Raw genomic sequence first — 17948 nt, forward strand, 5'->3', positions numbered from 1 at the left:
ACCCATAGGTTTCTGCTGTTTGTCTGTCTCTTTCTCTACGTGTGAAGAAGTACAGAGAAGCACTCGTGCCGCGACCTATTGTGGGTGCATGCATCCCTTTCTCCTGTGGACTCGTGTACAGTGAAAAAGAACACAAGGGCCAAATGGCGGACATGCAGACCGTTGCAAATGCCCGTTAATGCTCGCCTGCATCTTCTCAGGCTCATCTCCAACATATGAATATCTCTAGAGAAGGAAGGATCAGAGATAAAATTGTAGGGACCGAGTACCCTTCACTCCCGCCGCCAGGCTTTTCCTACACACCCAGTTGTTGATCCCGTCGTTTCGCTCTTCTGCAGAAGCGACGAAAAAGAAACAAACTTTTGGGGTTGCAAGCAGCCCGCTGTGAGTGAGACGATCGGATGCTTCTCTTTTTCCAGTTCTTTCCAAAAGGCCGCGACGCCTTTTTCTCTGCGTGTGCCCGCGCTTTCCTCTCTTCACTCTCGTGATGTCTCGCACTCGATCGGGTGCCTTTTGCCTGCCGTCGGTCCCCCGTTCTCGTCCTTTCGAAATGCGTTCGGACTCTGAGGTTCGCGCCTTCGTGTCGTCCTCCTGCTTGTCTCCACGGCTCATCGGCGCATGCAGCTCCGAAGACAACGCCCCTACGAGAGATTTGTGAGACTTCGAAGAAACTCGTCTCTCTCCGAGTCCGTTCTCAGCTGGCGCCACTGCAACGCGGAAAACAAAGAAAGGGATCGATAGGCGAAGAAAACGAAAAAGGTCAAAAGGACGTAATTGCTCTAAAGTGTAATTAGACTGAAGCGCCAGGGAGGACATGCACCATTTCTTATGCCTCTTTTAACAACGCCCTTCTCCACGGAAATGGAACCTGAAAGGCGGTTTATAGCGAGCAGGTGGCTTCTGAGATTCTCCCATCTCTTTGTCATCTCGGATTCCTATCTGAGCGTCGAGCCTCGAGGACCGGAACGAATGCGAGGCGTCGGCAACTCTTCACTGGAGACGTTACAGTGGGAGATGCAACGGGTATTCGTTGGGTCGATGGAATGCCCTTGAGAGAGAGAACACCGCCAGATCCCTTTCTTTTGCATTTGTGGCAAAAAGGTTCCCGGAAACAATTTAATATTTCCGACCTTCGCAAGGCAGCTGTACGCACCCTTCGCATAAGCTGCTGCGTGCGAATCCCTCAAACATTTGGCAGAAAACCTCGTATTCCAACGTTGCTGGCGCTCTTCTTTTGCGGAGTTCAGACATCTCTCCTCCGTATGGACATATACTATCTGACACACATCTACACACAGTTTTGCTGCACAGCTCCACAGATAACTATATAAATATATATACAGAGCTATATACATCTTTATCACCTATACCTTTCAATATACATATATATATATATATATATTTGGACAGCAACGAAGACATGTAAGAATTGAAGTGACTGTTTTGCATTTCGCGCCTCACCTGTGTGACGAAGAGAGGAAGGACGACCCATCCGGCTTTCTTCAGATGTGCAATGCGTCTCCGACTTTCTCCGAAAGGAACGAGAGGAGTGACATTTCCAGAGACGCCTTCTAGCCAGCTTGCGTTTCGCGTTTCGTCTGCTTCTCTCGAACGCTGATTCGGGGAGAACGGGTCTTCTTCCTTTCGCGTGACCAGCCGGCCGCCGTCGCCGCTGTCGAGCAGAGACTCGTCAGGCGCGCCTTCCTCGACCGTCCAGGACGCCATCGTCTCTTCCTCCGGCACACACAGCAGCGCAACGCCGGTCGGCCCTCGCGACGCAGCGTCTGCGAACGAAAGTGCATGCGAAACAAAAGACTGCGTCAAGCGGCAGGAGTCCCGTTTGGGAGGCGCAAGGCGCGAAGCAGCTTGCAGAGTCAAGCTCGAGAGAAGAGGCACAGGACGACGCCCATTGTGGGGGCGTCGGGGAGGCACGCTTCGGTTGAAAGACGAAAGCGATGAAGCAGACAGCAGAGAACGAGCGACCAGAGACGAGAGCGGAAAGAGGATTCGCTACAGCTCAAGAGGGAGACGAGACTGGCAATGAGGAATTCGGCGACGAAAACAGAAGGCAGTGTCGGCCTTGGTTGTGTTTTTTGAGGGAAACTGTGACTCGAGCAAACGCTCGCGACTCTTTGTCGTCTCCCTTCGTGATCGCACCGAGGCTATCTCAGAGAAACAACTCACCCCGAGAAGTCGAAACAGAGGCAAAGTGACAAAAGCAAATTCCGGTGATCACAGGCTTCATTGCATCTAAGCCACGACGCCGCAGAGCTGCGCTCAGCTGCCGACTCTCTTCAGTTAAACGGAAGCTCGCCGAACGGGATCTCTCGCGTTCCAGCCTAAAGGCAAGAGAGACGCCCTGAGGATTCTCCAGTTGCAACCCCAAACGCTCTTCAGTCGATTCAAACCACCCGGCCAAACACAAGCAGATGCATGTCATTCTCCGACCAGAGAGTTGTCGACTCATACCTACTACACCATCACCAACACACTCACCTACATCTCTCTCGTTTACTATTCCCTCTGCGTCCTTTTCTTTCTCTGTTTCCATCTACTTCAATCACCTTCGACGGTCATCTCCATTTATACAAATACACATCTACCACCTACGTATACATATCTGTCTCTCCGTCGATTCATGTCAGTAGATCGCCTTTCCCCCAGCCTTTCCTCCACCGCCTTCGTCCTCTGAGTAGCCACTGCTACGCCGTTTCTTTCCTCATTTCCTTCTTTGGCTGTCTCTCCCTTCAGTGCGTCTCTGCCGCCTGTCTGTCCGCGGACTGTTGCTCTCCATCCACGTCTCCGAGTTGAATCCCAAGACAGAGTCGCGTCAGTGAGGCCCCGAGAGTCACGGCAGCACCCTGTCGTGCGCGTCCTCAAGATTTAGGCGTTCACTCACCACTTCAGTCTGGGCAAGTCTTTGAGGAGGAAGTGGATCAGTCGGCTGTCTCCCGGATCGCTCTCTTGCAGATGCAGGAGCGATGGGCCTCTGAGAAGGAGACAGAGGTAGATTTCGTACAAACTGACCAGCTCCTCGTCGCGAACGGGAACTTCTTCTTTCTGCTGCCGCGCGCGCTCTACACCTGAAACGCAGAGAGAAACGAGACTCGACGGAAATTAGACAGACAGACAGCACGACCCCGCGAACGCACAGAAAGAACTGTGCAGCAAACGGCGAGAAAACGGAAACAACCAAACGCCACCACTGCCCTCAGCGCCCCACAACCACGCACAACACCATTTGTCTCTTGTTGCCTCTACCTCAACCTTTTCAAGACTGTCCTCTCCACATTTCTGCCAAACAAACGAAAAGGGAAAAAGACACACCTATCAGTCGAAGACACGGAGCGCATCACCTTGAAACGATATGCCACATTCAACTGCTCATACACACTTTAATACACATATGCATGTACATATATGCAAATGTATATACATATATATATATATATAACCACATACATATAGCTATTTATTCATATAAACATATATATATATATATATATATATACTTGTAGACATAAGTAGGTAGATAGCGACAGATATGCGGATGTGATGGCTCCACCGAACAACTAGATGCCATGCGTGGAACAGAAACTTCCATCGACCAAATACGTTGCTAAATGTTCGATCGGCAAACTCTGGGCACATGCACAGACGTCTGTCAGGGCTCGACAAATACCCATGAAATGCGGTGATGCTTCCGTAGAAAGAAAACGTACAAGTGCGTGTGCCAATGTTCGACAAGAAAGCCGTGGACGTACAGGCTGCACGCCTTCGTTTTATGTTCACTTTTCTAATTTTTCATTTTTGAAATTAAATTTCAGCCTGCTTACGGTCTGCTACGAGGCCAACGCAGAATCGAAAGTGGTCCACGAGGCTGCCGAAAAAAAACAGAGACAGAAAGAAAAAAAGTAGCGCGACGAGATCGATAAATAAATAAAAGGAAAACAACACCCACGAGTGCAAAGCCAATGCCGCGATGACACAATCCTCGAGAACTCAGAGCATAGAGTTATATATATATATATATATATATATATATATGTACACAAATTGCTCTCAAAATATATAGCTGTGCCCATATATATATATATATATATACATATTCACATACATACAGACGTATTCATACACAGCTATGAATATATATATATATATATATATAGATAGATAGATAGATAGATATATAGTTGTGGCTTTAGATGCATGGCGATGCATTTGAATGTGTATTCACTACAGTACTTGACATTGCCTAATGCTCTGGAACAGGACGCGCAGACGGTCTGCCGGGAAGTCGAAAATCTTTGTCTCGACCGCCGCGCGTCTTTCCTTATTTTGAGGTGACCACGGCTCATCGCCTCGTCTCTGCGACCCCATTTGCTTTTCTCGAGTTCGTTCAGCGTCTGTCGCGCCTACCGCTGGGTCACCGGCGTCGTGGGGGCGAGGCCGAGGAGAATGCGAATCTGCACACGAAGCGCCTCCGAGGGAATGATTTCCAGGCGGACGGAGTCGGGTGCTTCTGCGCAGGCGTCTCCTCGCCAAGCTGAGGCATCCCCGCGCGCAGTTTCTCGGTGTGACGCTGCATGCAGCGACCCTGCAGGACGCAGGCAGGAGGCCTGGAGAGAAGCCTGCAGCACCCCGAGACGCGCCAAGGCTGCGTTCTGAAACGCGGCGTGTGGAAAGTCCAGGGTGGCGGCGAAAAGGGCAATTTCTGCGAGGAGGCAGTCGAGGAGACACGGCGACGGAGAAGACTCGCGAAGAACGCGGTCGGCGAACCTGCAAGCGGAGCGGAAAAAGCCGAGCGCGCGAGAGAAAGGAGAATCGATGACGAACGGCCAGGCCCACACTTGGGGGACCAAACCCAAAGGGATGAAAGAGCCAGGGGGAAAACCGAAGAGAGGGGAAGAGAAAGAATATAGACAGAGATATTGAGAACGGCAGCTTGGTAGTGAGAGAGATATGAACGTGGAAATCAAGCTGTGCATTTTGATGTTCTAGTACCGGTACGGAGTTTGCGTTTCTGTTAAACTCGAGTTCTGCATCGTTTCAAGAAACTGTGTCCCCCGCGTTCAGGGACAGGACCCTACCAGGAGAGAAGTCGCTGGAGGACAGGTCCGAGCCGTGTGCGCGCCGCCACAAAGGCTTCCATCAAGTCGAGCAGGCGCTGCGGAAAAACCGGTGCAGCGACAAAGAAAACCAGCAAGCTAAACGCGTCACCGAGACTAACCACCACAGGAAACACTACGCCTTCACAACGGCTAGAAAACAAAAAACACACAGAACCTTATACACACACACAAGCGATGTGCATGCTCTTGCTTCCACCAGATGCCGCATACATATAAATATCTATATATATATATATATAAATATATATAGATATATGTATAAGTAATATAAATATATATATATATATATATATATAAATATATATAGATATATGTATAAGTAATATATATATATATATATATATATAAATAAGTAGCTGCATGCTATAGATTGCATGTAAAGAAGCGAGCGTACATGTGGGGTGAGAAGAGACAGATCGGCCACCAGAAGGACATTGAGAAGGCGTTGAAGATGGCGCGAGTCGGAGTCCATTTCGAGCAGTCTCAGCATGCGCAGGAGGGTGGGGAGGTGTCTGCACGCACAAATGGAAACGGAATTTGTAGGAACCAGTGAAGGCATGATTTTGGAAAGCTATCGTGTTCTTCTGGGACATCCGAGGCCTTCGCATCTGTCCGTCGGCATGCATTTTTGACCTTGCTTTGACGCCTTTCGTGCAGATAAAACGCCAAGCGCTCTATTTGGCGCAGAGACGGTAGCCCGGTTGAGAGGAGCAGCCGTGAGCGGCACCCCACCTCAGACGAACAAGGCACACATCGACGTTTATTAGATCTACTGAGAAGCGAGATTTAGGGAAGACGTTCAGCGGAAACACAGCGCAGCTGGCAAACAGAAAACGGCTGAAAACCAAGAATGCCTATCGAAGGACAATGAACTGAATTCTGAAATACGGGACTGCGATCGGATCCATCTCAGGAGCGCATGGAGAAAAAGGGGGATGAGTTCGCCACCGACTGGCTGGTCCCGAAAAAAAGAATGAGTTCTTGGGTACAGTGGAAGATCGTCCACGGTTTCTCTTCCCCCGGTTCTTCCTTCTAACGAATTCGCCACAAATTCCTCCACCAGCTGCGTCCTTGCACATGCCACCAAGTGTGTTGTTAGGCTTCGAGTGGGTCGAAAGAATCTGTGCTGGCTCTGCGCTTCCTGGTCGCCGTCTCAGCCTCGCGCCGCCTTTTCCGGACCCTTCTTCTCCCACAGATTCTCTTCCCGTCCTCGTTGCGTTCTCCCTTCTCGTCTCCTTTCCATTCCGTTTCTTTCGCCGACTGCGCCTTCGCTCGCTTCTGCTCTCGCTTCTTCGCTCGCTTCTGCGCTCGCTTTGCCTCGCCTTCCCCTGCCTCTCTCCGTTGCTGCGGCGTCTCGCGTTTGTCCCCTGCGTCTTGTCTGTTTTCCAGTTCTTCCATCTCACCCGAGCGCCAGGTCGGCGGTAATGCCGTCAGCGCATGCTGCCGCCTCTGGAGCCTGACCGCCGCCGCCACCTCGCGTCCCGGCCTTCAGAGTCCACTCCAGGCTTTCGCCAGGCTCTCTCCGGTCTCCGCTTTCGCTGTGTTCACTGGACTGGGAGGTCTTGGCCCGCGCGAGGACGACCATTTGATTGGCTTGCGCATGCAGCACCGCATGGCCAGTGGCGACTCGGAGGAGCGCGAGAGGCGTGTACGGCACTGCCTGTCTCGCGGCGCGACACAGGCGCCTGATGAGAGCGACGTTCCCGGAGAAGCGCTGACTCGCGGCCTCGGCGAGTCCGAGAGAGGCGGCAGACGAGGACGCGAAGCCTTCGGTTTCGCGCAGGCGTTGCGCGTGAGCCGCCCCCGTCGGACGCGGTGAGGTCGCAGGCTGCGCGTCGACGAAGCGAACGACGGAGGGGAGAGACGAAACTGTGGGGAAGTACGCGGCGTAGCAGGCGGTGGGAGCCTCCGTCGTGCACAGCGGCGCGAGCAGCATCGCCAGATCGATGGGGGAGAGGAAGGGAGACAGCAGCTCAGGAATCAAGGTCCGGAGAGAGGACGCAAGCGGCGACAGAAACGTAGTACTGCTCGGGGACGACGCAGACGGAGGCGTCGCGGAGGCTGCGCGCGGCAACAACGTCGAGGAAGTAGTGAGAGAACTCGGCCGCGAGAAAAGGTAGACGAAGAGCATGGGCAGAAGCGACAGAGGAAGCTTCGAGGCAGACGCCGGAGGTGCCGTCATCGGAGACTCCGCCTCGACAGCAAACGCGACGTCAGCCGCGCCAACGGCGGCAGTCAGACCTGACACGCGACTGTCAATGTGCTACAAACACACAGAGAAGAATGCGAAGCAGAGAAGAATGCGAAGCAGAGAAGAATGCGAAGCAGAGAAGAATGCGAAGAAGAGAAGAATGCGAAGAAGAGAAGAATGCGAAGCAGAGAAGTGAAGCAGAAGAACGAACGGACCTAGACGCAGAGAGGGCGCAAGAAACGAACGCGCAGGGACGCCGTGCGGTGGCCAGGAGGCCGTGCGGTGGCCAGGAGAAAGGAGGAGAGAAAAACAGGCCCCGAGGTGAAGCACAGAACGAAGGCGCGGAGTGAACGAAAAACGCGGAGCAAGTGGAAAGGGCATCGGGGAGAGCAGGGACGAAGAAAACGCGAGAAAGCAAGAAGAGCAACAAAACAGAAAGAGAGAAAGACGAAAGAAGAGGAAAGGAGACAAAGAATGAAGGAGAGAAACTCCGAAAAGATCAACGGAAGAGGGCAACCTGGGGGCGAAAGACTCTTCAGAGAAAGCCTGCACGAAACGAGTCCAAGCCAACAGCAAGCAGGAACCGGAAAACGTCTGGAGTTTCCCTACGCAGAAGCAACGGTTTCGGAGAAACGAGGAACGTTTTTTTACCTTCCTCAAGTCAAAGAGAGCTGCAACGCCGAGCGTCGGCTGGCGTTCGAGGGCAACCACCAAAGCCATCAATGCAGCTAAGTCTGTGGAGAGAAACAGACACACAGGCTTGAGCACATGCCGCACTGCATCCACGCAGGAAGGTTTTTCACCTGTGTGAAACCAGGAGACGCAAAGCTGCAGAAACGACACAAAATGACATCCCAACGAGGTTAAACGCGCAAGCAAAGGAGAGGCAGAGGTGTAGCGAGGCACTTGCTATTCAAGCAATTGAGAGGAAGGTGAGAGCGCAGCCATACGACGCGCCTCTGCAGAACTCGCGACAACGGAATCTAGCATAAATGCACACATGCATATACACGCACATACACATATACACAAAGAATGAACAAATACAGATCTACACAGAGTCAGGTGTACCAACATATATATATATATATATATATATCCATATGCAAACGCACACAGTTACACATACATGCATACATACGCATCTCCGTCAATCCCTACGAGCAACCACAGAAGCACAGATGCATGCATATTGACATATACACACACACATATATATATATATATATGTATAATATAAGGGGCTCCAAAGGATGGTCGTCGAGGAAAGAACAGTGCGTAGATCGACGCTTTCGGGTGCTTTCGCTGCCTGCAGCTGCTGCCCTGGCGCTCACCTGCGGACTCCAATGGCACACGGCGGATCTGCGCATCAAGAATGCGCTGCAGAGGATTTCCGAGTACGAGCTCCTGCCCAGCAGAAAAGTTCTCGCATGCACGTCGATTGGCAACCACACAGGAGACGTCCGGCCGGCTTCTCCGGCAGCCAAGAGCACCACGGGGACATGACGCGGCAAACAAGCAAGCGCTTGAAAAAGGGAGAAGCGCAAACTGGCAACGAAAAGGCAGAGGCGGAGCAATCGCGCACAGCTGTATAGGGCAAGGAAGGAGCACGACGGTGGATGCAGGGGAGGAGGAAGAAGACGAGCGGACGCAGGATTCGACGTGGAAAGGAACTCTCGAGAAACAGCAGAAAGGCGAACAAGCGCAGAAGCAGGACAGGCGAAAGAAGAGAAAGAATGCATAACACAACCGACCTCGGAAGCAACAAGCAGCCGGCAAATGTCCTCGGGTCGCAGGCTCCAGTTTTCCTCTTCTACGCGACGAACAGCTTCCGTGAGAGCCAGGCGCTGGAGAGGCCGATTGACATAGCCATCTGCCGAGACAAAACAATTAATTCCGAAGAAAATCGCAAAAGCATCTCCACTAGGATACACACACACATGTGTGCACAGAGACACTGATTCACTCTAAAATATGTATGTATGCGATATCTCCATGAAAAACAAGACCTGTGGGTGTGTGCACGCGTCCTTGCGCGTCTGAATGACGACCTGCAAAATGTACTAAATCGCGACCGTACATATCTTCCAACCACAGGATCCAAGGTCGATACAGAAGAGACGAAAACACCAATATTCGACTATGCTGTGTTTTGTGAAGGCGGCTCCGTATCATGCATTTGCGGTACCTACGTATACATCATATACATCAATGCATATATATACATATATGTATTCCGATCTTCTCCATGCAGGTGCCTCCACGTATACAGCATTCCATATACCTAAATATATAAAAATATAAGTACACAGGTATTCGAGTATCATCAGTAGAGCTGTCTGCGCCTATGCAAAGGTTCCCGCGTAAATGCAAACTTATATGTCCATATGACTTTCAAAGCGCTCTGAAACATGTGTGAGCGCATTGCCTCCGCAGCTGCTGCTCGGCCTGGAGTCTGCACGCAGATGCTCACAGGTTCGAAGGCCGACGAGAAAATCAACTACTTCGTGGAGAGACAGGGTGGCCAGGTGTCGTTTGAAAATGGCGAAGTTCTCCTCGCATACATCGGGGAACGCGTTCCGGACTCCGGACTGGGGTGCGGCTCCTGCGTTGTCGAAAGGGACGCGAGAAGATGGAAGCAGTCTGTCTCCGAAATCGGGTGAGCCGAAGGAGAGCCGAAGGAGGCGGTGCACGAGAGCGACCAGGGACGAAGGCGGCGCCAGCGTTCGCGAAAAAGGCGCACACAGCGCCTCGTTCCGCAGCTGGTGGAGAGACACCAGCGGTTCCAGCTGAAAACGCATGCAACGCATGCAAAGGCCGGGGAAAACCCACACTGTGAGGTCGGAAATCTCAGACTCAACGTCGTCACAAAACCCAACGTCCTGTCGGCGCGTGCACTCGCTTCCGATGTGTAGCTTGGTGGACCTCGACAGGCCTATTTGAGCGTTATTACATGCAGCAGCCTTAAACATCTGCAGGCATGTCCAGGCGCCTTACTCGGTACGCGGACCTAGAGCCAAATTCACACTCAGACCAATACACTCAGAGACGTATAGTCTCGAATGTGCACATTTACACATACGACTTTATACATATATATACATACATATACATATACATATATATACATATATATATATATATATATGTATATATATGGAGGGAGATAAGGACGAAACGAACGTAGATGTGAGCATGCGAGCATGCGCGTAGGCAAAAGAGTGAATGCATGCCCTTTCTGCCTGGGGGAAAGCAGCCTGCATACCATCTTGAGGAACCGAATCCACGTCTGGAGAGACCAGGCTTCCCTGCGTGCGATGAGAGCATCCAGGAGCTCCCTCCACGCATCTCCGTTCTGATCAAAGAAGGCGGCACCTGGAGAATAAAATGGAAATGGAGAAGAAAGAAGACACAACATCGGGGAATGCCCGAGCGATGTAACAGCTTTCGGCGCATGTGTGCAGGTCTTTGGAATCCCCAAGAGAGTACATGGTTGCATGCCATCTCTCACGGAACCGCGGCTCGGTGGTTCTCGCCAGCTTCTCAAGCTCGTACTTCAAGTGGTGTTGCGGAGAGCTGCAGGTGCCCTTGTCTCTCTGCTTTCTGTATCTTGTCGCTTTATTTCTATTCCTCGCTTTCGATATTTTTTTTTGTCCTTGGGTTTTGTCCGCTTTCATCGTCTGTTTGTTGACGTTACCCCCTCGCATCTGCTGCGTCTCGCTTTCGAGTCTCGTGAGAGTCCTTCTCTCCTCTCTGAGTTCTTCGCGCTGCCGTCTCCGCTTTTCGCTTTCCTCCTTTTTTCAGATCCTCCTTCTTCACGATCTGTATTATCCTTCTCCCCCTTCTTCTCTACTTCTTCCTTCCTCTCTTCTGTGCTCGGATCTCTCGCGGTCCTTACAGGCTTCCTGCCTGCGACACTCCACCGCGAGGCGGCGGAAGCTGAGCGTCTTCAGGCGGTGCGCGCCACTGGCAGCGACCGCGGCGATGAAGACTTCATGAGCAAAGACTTCGCATGCCTTTCCAGAAAGGAACCACACCACACGAACACAAAGAATGAGACACAAGGGAGCGCGAAGCGACACCGTCGACGCTCTAAAACGTTCAGAGACGCTTTTCTCCACTCTCAGAGATATTCAAATAAGTGAAAAAAGATGGTTCACCCCCGCTGTGATACGTCTACACACACATATACAAATATACAAATATATATATATATATATATCTGAGTCCATGAATACGCATGTATATCGATCTATATATTTCACCTACCTATTAACTATTTACACACACACATCTTGATGTTATATATCTATATCTATCTATATATATATATATATATATATATATGCATGTCAATATATCACATGCAGATACGCATAGTTGGCTGGGAATAAGTTGATGAAAGCAAAGCATGTTTTTGCAGAGAAGATATCTCGGAATTCGATAACCGGAGGAGAACGCTTGATCCCAGACACTGCCCCTTCGTTGTCTCTCTCGACTGCGATTCGCACGCCTAAAGACGAAAAACAGATGTACATGTGCAACGCCACACAGCCGTCAACCTGAGGACAAATGCATACATGTATATATATATATATATATATATATTGATATATACATATATATATTGATATATACATATATATATATATATATTCATGTAAGTACGCTTTTGAGCTTTTCCTTTTGAGCAAGGCGAGAGGGTTGTGTGCAGATGCGTCTCTTACAAAGGCGAGTTCGTCGACGGAGAACAGAGGCAGAAAGCGGCGAGCATGCGGCCACAGGAGCGCCAGACACGCGGCGCTGCTGCAGACGATCTCGCGCTGCTCCTGAGGCGATACGCGCTGCCGCAATGCGACGCAAGACAAACAAGTTCGCAGCCACACACGTTGGCATGTTTTGTTCACTCTAGAAGCGAGGCTGAGTTGTCGCGCTCTTGTGCAACCCGCGAAGATTTGCAGAACTGTATCTTTCTTCCCCTGCGTCCATCTGCAGCTGCGTGGATGCATGCAAATATATACACCTATACATACATATATATATATATATATATATATACATATATACATATACATATACATACATATATGTATATATATGTATAGATATGTATATATATGTATATATATGTATATGTATAAATGCATATGTAGACAGAGATCTTGTTATCTTTGTAACAGCGTCTGCACATGCACGTCGACTGGCGGAAGAATTACATATACACATATCAATATATATATATATATATATATATAGCCGTATGGAGGTGGAGGACGTTTCATGTTTGTGTGTATAAAAAAGAGCTGCAATAAAGGAGGTTCTACTGCACTCGGAAACGATCAGAGACGCGGGAACAGTGGCGCCCAAGACACACTTCGGAAGCGGCAATGTCTTCCAAGAAAAACTCGCATTTTCCATATTTCCTGGCTCACCTGGAGATGCTGAATGCCAGCGAGCAGGTGGAAGACATCGGGAACTTGGAGCAGGCCAAAGCGGGAGGAAAGCGACGCAAACGCCTTCTGCATGGCGAGGCCGCTCAGCACCTGGCGACCGAAAATCAAAAAATGAGAAAATACAAAAATAGAAAAACGGAGCAGAAGAGAAGTGCCACAGCGACGCTATTGAAGTGGAACAGGCTGTGCGTAGACAAGGAGAGTTTTGAGGTTTTTAGGAAAGTTGACAGTTCAAATCGAATTTCGAGTCGCCATGAATTACGTGATTGAACCTTCTCCGGCTGGAACTTCAGCACAGAATAGTGACACTATTGAAAATGATTTTTGAACAAAATATGCAGGGATGAACGCGTTTAGATCCTCACTTGTGTTCTTCATCAGCATCTTCTTGGTTCGTCGGCCACTGATCAGCGTCGTTGTGTCGACTACATTCTTTCACCGTCTCCCCTCTCTACTTGGTTTTCTTTCTTCTTTTCTCGACTCGCGTTTGTCTTTTTGAACTGTTCGGTCTTCCTACCAGATGTCGAGAATCGAAGGACTCCCGGAAGAAGCGACAGGCCGCACTGACGGAGAGCTTCGACCAGTTAATTTTCCTGAGCAACACCGGAAAATCACTCTCGAAAATGAAGCGAAACACAGACTCCCGACCTCTGTCAGTGTCTCCTGCTCTACAGTGTGGCGCCCGTCTTCTTCTGGAATTCTTCTTCATTTTTATTCTTGCGTTTGGATCTTCCCCTTCTGCTCTTTCGTTCGCTTTTTTTCCTCCCGCGTCTGCGCCGTTGTGGCCTCCGTCTCCTCTCTCTTCTTCGTATATTCTGTCGGCTGCTCCCGCTCTTCCTCTCTCCCATTTCGCTGCATCTTCTCCTTCTCGGTCCTTCATCTATGTGCCTTCTTCGTCTCGTTCTTCTTCTCCGTCTTCCCTTCTCCCCTTCCCGTTCGCTTCTGCTCTGGCTCTCTCCTGTTCTCGTCTCCGACCAGTTCCTCGCACTGTCCTCACCAGAGCAGCTTCTCGATCACGTCGAGCTGGTTGAGCAATACGACGGCGCCGACCTGGTCGACAACCTCCCACTGTGCGACGCCTGCAGGCGAAGAAATTTCTTCTCGCGGCTTCCCGAATTTCCACCCTCGACTTATCGGCGCGTGCCTCGGAACCGCAGAGACCGAGCCGGCGTTCTGCGAGGAAGCTGAAGACGCTTGAAAAGAAGGAGACAACGCAGCAGACGCCGAAGCAGAAGACGCATGAAGCGGGGCAGCAGGAGATGAATGTGACGAAGAAGAAGGAGAAGAAGAGGAAACATGGAGAGGCGAAGGAGATGGAAGAAGAGGCAGACGGACGTTTGCTGCATGCAAAGCAGCGGCGAGGCGAATGGGGAGCTGGGGAACGAAGCGGAGAGTTTGAGGAGTGAGAGAGAGGACGGTATGCTGCAGCCAGAGAGCCAGCTCTGGGCGAACGGCCGGCGAGGTTGCAGGTGCAGAAGGCACCCGAGGAAACGCCTGGGGCTGGTGCCGCATCGAGCGTTGCGAGGGTGAAGTAACAGACGAAAGAGAAGAAAGCGAAGAAGAAAGCGAAGAAGGAAGCGAAGAAGGAAGCGAAGACGGAAGAGAAGATGAAGGCGCAGAAAGGGAAGAAGGAGCAGACGGCGAAGGGGAAAGGAGAAGGAGAGACGCTTCCGTGAAGTGGAGCACGAGAAGCGAAGTCAGGTCCCGATCTGCTCCAGGACGCTGAGGGTGATAGGCTGCAAGGAGGAGAGGCAGAGCCTCGCGAAGATCAATTTTCAGATTCCCACCGATATCCACTTGTCTTAGCGTCTCTTGGCCGTTTTGGCCCACCGCCGGGGATTCTTTGGCCGGGCGCACGCCGTCTGCGCTCGCCTCGGCAGAAGCTGCGGAGACGCCTTGCGGCTTATATTCGGAGCTGGGCAGCTGCGCCAAACCGACATGGGGCACCAGTGAGAGCAGGAGCAGGAGATCCAGAGACGCAGGCGCGGCGGCCCTGAGCAAGCCGTCGACGTGCGTTTCGTTTATCTTGAACTGTGCGAGGTAGCTCGAGTAAAGGTCCTCAGAGGGAAGCCGAGGGACTGCCTGCGGACTCTGGTTGGAGACGGCAGAAGCGAGAGGAGACGCCACGGAAGACGAGACGGAAGAAGAGACAGAAGGAGCTGAATGGACGGGGAAGACAAGGCGACAAGATCTGAGGGAAGGAGACACGAGGACGTGAGGCCAAATGTCGGGCAGCGCATGCAGAGAAAGAAGCAAATTTGTCAAGAATCTCGGATCTGTCGAGGTCTCGAGAAGCGGCAGTACTGTCCGGAGTTGGGCCTCCTGGGAAGCGCCGAACGCGAAGAACGAGGGTCGCGCCTCGCAGACAGAGACAGAAGAGACAGTCTCCAGGTCCGAGACAGAGGGTGAAGAAGAGGCGACAGAAGATGGAGGCGGCGGACAGGAAGAAGCCGAGGGAGGTGAAGCTGAGGAGGGAGAAGAGAAAGGAGACGCTTCTGGGGATGGCTCTGAAGGAGGCGCGCGACGCGAAGAGGGATGGCCGCTCTCACTGAGGAACTTTTCCGGAAAAAGAGGTGACGAAGCTGCATGCGCTGTCGAGAAGGAACATGCAGAAATCCGGGAGCAAGAGACCCCAGAAGGGCAGGCGCTTTCTTCTCTTCCTAGCGAGAGCGATGGAGGGTGCGTGTCTGCAGAGCAAAAGGCGCCTGAGCAGATGAAGGACGGATGCACTCGAGGAGACGCAAGAGCCTTCCGGAGAAAGCGCCGGAGAAAAGCAGACATCTGCCTTCCTCGCTCCCAGTCGGAGTGAGAAGGAGGCCTCTGCGGCAGAGTGTCTCCTTTCTTCAGAGACAGAGCCCTCTGCCGGGGGACGCCTGCAGAGACACGCGAAACGGCCCGCGAAAAAACGCACCCTGTCTGTGGAGAGACAAAGTCGGCAGCGCGGCGCGAACCACAAAGAAGATGAGACACAGCCGCGCCGGAGGACGGACGCGTAAGAGAACAAGGTAGGCGCGCAGAAGAAGTCGAAGAAGAGACAGACAAGAACAGAGAAGACGAGGAAGAGTCGGACATCTGAAGATCAGATCTGGAAGACACAGGAGAAGACGAGGCAGAAGAGGGAGAGGAAGAGGAAGAAGGAGACGAGACGGAGGATCGCGAGGAGACCCTCAGGCCTCGCATCCCCTGACGGCGCCAGAGGGGCGAGAAGGCCATCTTGGATGCGTGGACGCATGCAGGTTCTTCGTTTGTTCGAGAAGAAAAGCCTTCGCCGCGAGCCAACAAGGACCCGAAGGAGGCTGCAAGACGAAAGCCTCTCTCTTTCAAGCTGGCAAAGAAAGATGAACAAAACGCTAGAGTCGCAAGTGGACATGCATAGTTATGAAGGAAACATGCATCCACGCATGCATGCCAAGTGTATAGGCAGAATCAAACGTATGTGTGCATTTACCGGCTGTCCACGGACGGACGTGATTGCGCAGAGATACTTGCGTGCATGCGTCTACACCGCGCCGCAGAGATCTGCGTTTGAATCAGTCCTTGCGCGCATCTCTGCGCAGGAGGAGAGGAGAAAGAAGGAAAGAGGAAGCAGACAACAGAGACATCCAGAGACAATTTGGAGAGTTTTCTGCACCAGACACCTCGACAGCCGCGCGGAGAAGCAGTCTCGAGGACAGGCCTAGGAGAGAGAAGCGCAGTTCGGAGACGTACGAGTGGAGAGGAGCTGTCTGTGGTGAGGGGGTCCGGCGGCTTCGAGCAAGAGGAACATGAGAAGCAAGAAGGAAAACGAGAAACAGAAGAAGAGAGACAAGATGGCGGGAAAACTCCCACAACGAACGCCAGAGGTCAAGGCGCGGAGACAGCGCAACTCCACTCTCCAGTCCGACGCGACGGAGGGGGCGCGGATCGATGAAGACACAGACCCACAGGCGGCAGACACGGAAGAAAGCATAGCAAACACAGGGTGGAAAAACAGAGAGACGGCCAGGAGCGCGAAGCGATGAGGTTGGACGGGGACGACGCAGCAAGTTGTTCAGAAAGATCTCGTTTTCGTACCGAGTAACGCATGTTCGGCCGTGCATGCAGTTCGCGTGCTCGCGAGGTAAAAATCACAGGGTCAACTTTTCTCCGGGGCTGCAGGAAGGCGAGTTTGTACACAACAGAAGTCCTGGAGGCCGTCCTCTTTCCACTCGCTTGGCTCCTGTCCGGTATATGCCTTTGCTTTCCGAGCCGTTCTCGACAAGAAGCGAATCCCCGCCGCAATAAAAAGTGACAGCGTCAGGTGGACGTACACCCGCCACAGGGGGTGAGAGAGGTCTGTCGCCGAGCACAAAAACTTTCGACAAGACAGTCAGGGATTGGCTTTCTCGAGGAAATGGGCGACGAAGCGCTCTTCTCTGGAGACAACGCAGACTAGAGGAGTAGGATGGCTTCTCCGTTCTCCTGAAAGCCATCCTCGTCCTTCGCAGATTTTACGGATTCACTCAGGTCGCTCTCGATGTCGATCCATCATGCACAGTAGTACCACAAGGAGCACCCGACAGCTCCACGGAAGACTTCAGTCTGTGTTTCTAACTCTTGCCTTTTTTGTGGAGTTTGCTCTCCCGCTGTTTCTGCATGTTTTCTCTCAGGACTCCTGTCGCTCTTCGCTGCTCCTCCCTTCCGGGTCTGTGCTGGTCTGTCGCCACTTTGCTTGTTTCTTTGTCCAGTCTCTTGATCTCTGCTCTCTCCCATATGTTCCTTTCCTCTTGGAATCTGCAGCTTCTCCGTTCACACAAAACTTCCCTGGAAGGAGAGGCTTGACCGCGCTCCCATGCGAAGAGAGGCTTGGAGTCACTGAGATGTTTGTTCGCTGACTCGCCACGAGTTCCGGATCTTCCTTCTCTCTCTGATGTCTCTGTTTTCTGCTCTCTGTGTGCTGCTCCCCGAGTAGAGAGACAGACGAAAAAGTCACAGCAGCAACAAGAGAAGCTAGCAGCTCCTGTCGCACGAGACTAACTCTTCACTTTCCGATTCCTCGCACACCCTCCATGGAGCAAGAAAAGCACCGAAACCATTTTTAGTCGCCGCCTTCAATTCCTCGCGGGAGGGATGTGAAGTGGATGCTGCAGTGCTTTCCCTCGTGCTTCCTGTGGAAGCTGAAATGCAGCATTTCGCATGGAGGAGAAGAAATAA

The 17948-nt window shown here is 51.8% G+C and overlaps 1 protein-coding gene across 1 annotated transcript; it reads right to left on the reverse strand.

The window, feature by feature from the left end:
* Positions 1-597: 597 nt before the first annotated feature.
* On the reverse strand, positions 598-15989 carry TGME49_270150 (hypothetical protein; the record flags this gene model as incomplete). Its single annotated transcript, XM_002365651.1, has 19 exons — positions 598-707; positions 1462-1784; positions 2185-2339; positions 2900-3083; positions 3837-3880; positions 4420-4779; positions 5091-5167; positions 5527-5644; positions 6536-7395; positions 7975-8057; positions 8658-8730; positions 9078-9196; positions 9797-10112; positions 10589-10698; positions 11222-11339; positions 12051-12167; positions 12756-12866; positions 13294-13369; positions 13774-15989. 19 exons carry the CDS (start codon positions 15987-15989, stop codon positions 642-644), a joined length of 5526 nt encoding a protein of 1841 aa, XP_002365692.1. The 3' UTR covers positions 598-641.
* Positions 15990-17948: the final 1959 nt, after the last annotated feature.

The sequence above is a fragment of the Toxoplasma gondii genome, chromosome VIII, assembly GCF_000006565.2.
Source record: "Toxoplasma gondii ME49 chromosome VIII, whole genome shotgun sequence".
In the NCBI taxonomy this organism is placed as follows: Eukaryota; Apicomplexa; class Conoidasida; order Eucoccidiorida; family Sarcocystidae; genus Toxoplasma; species Toxoplasma gondii.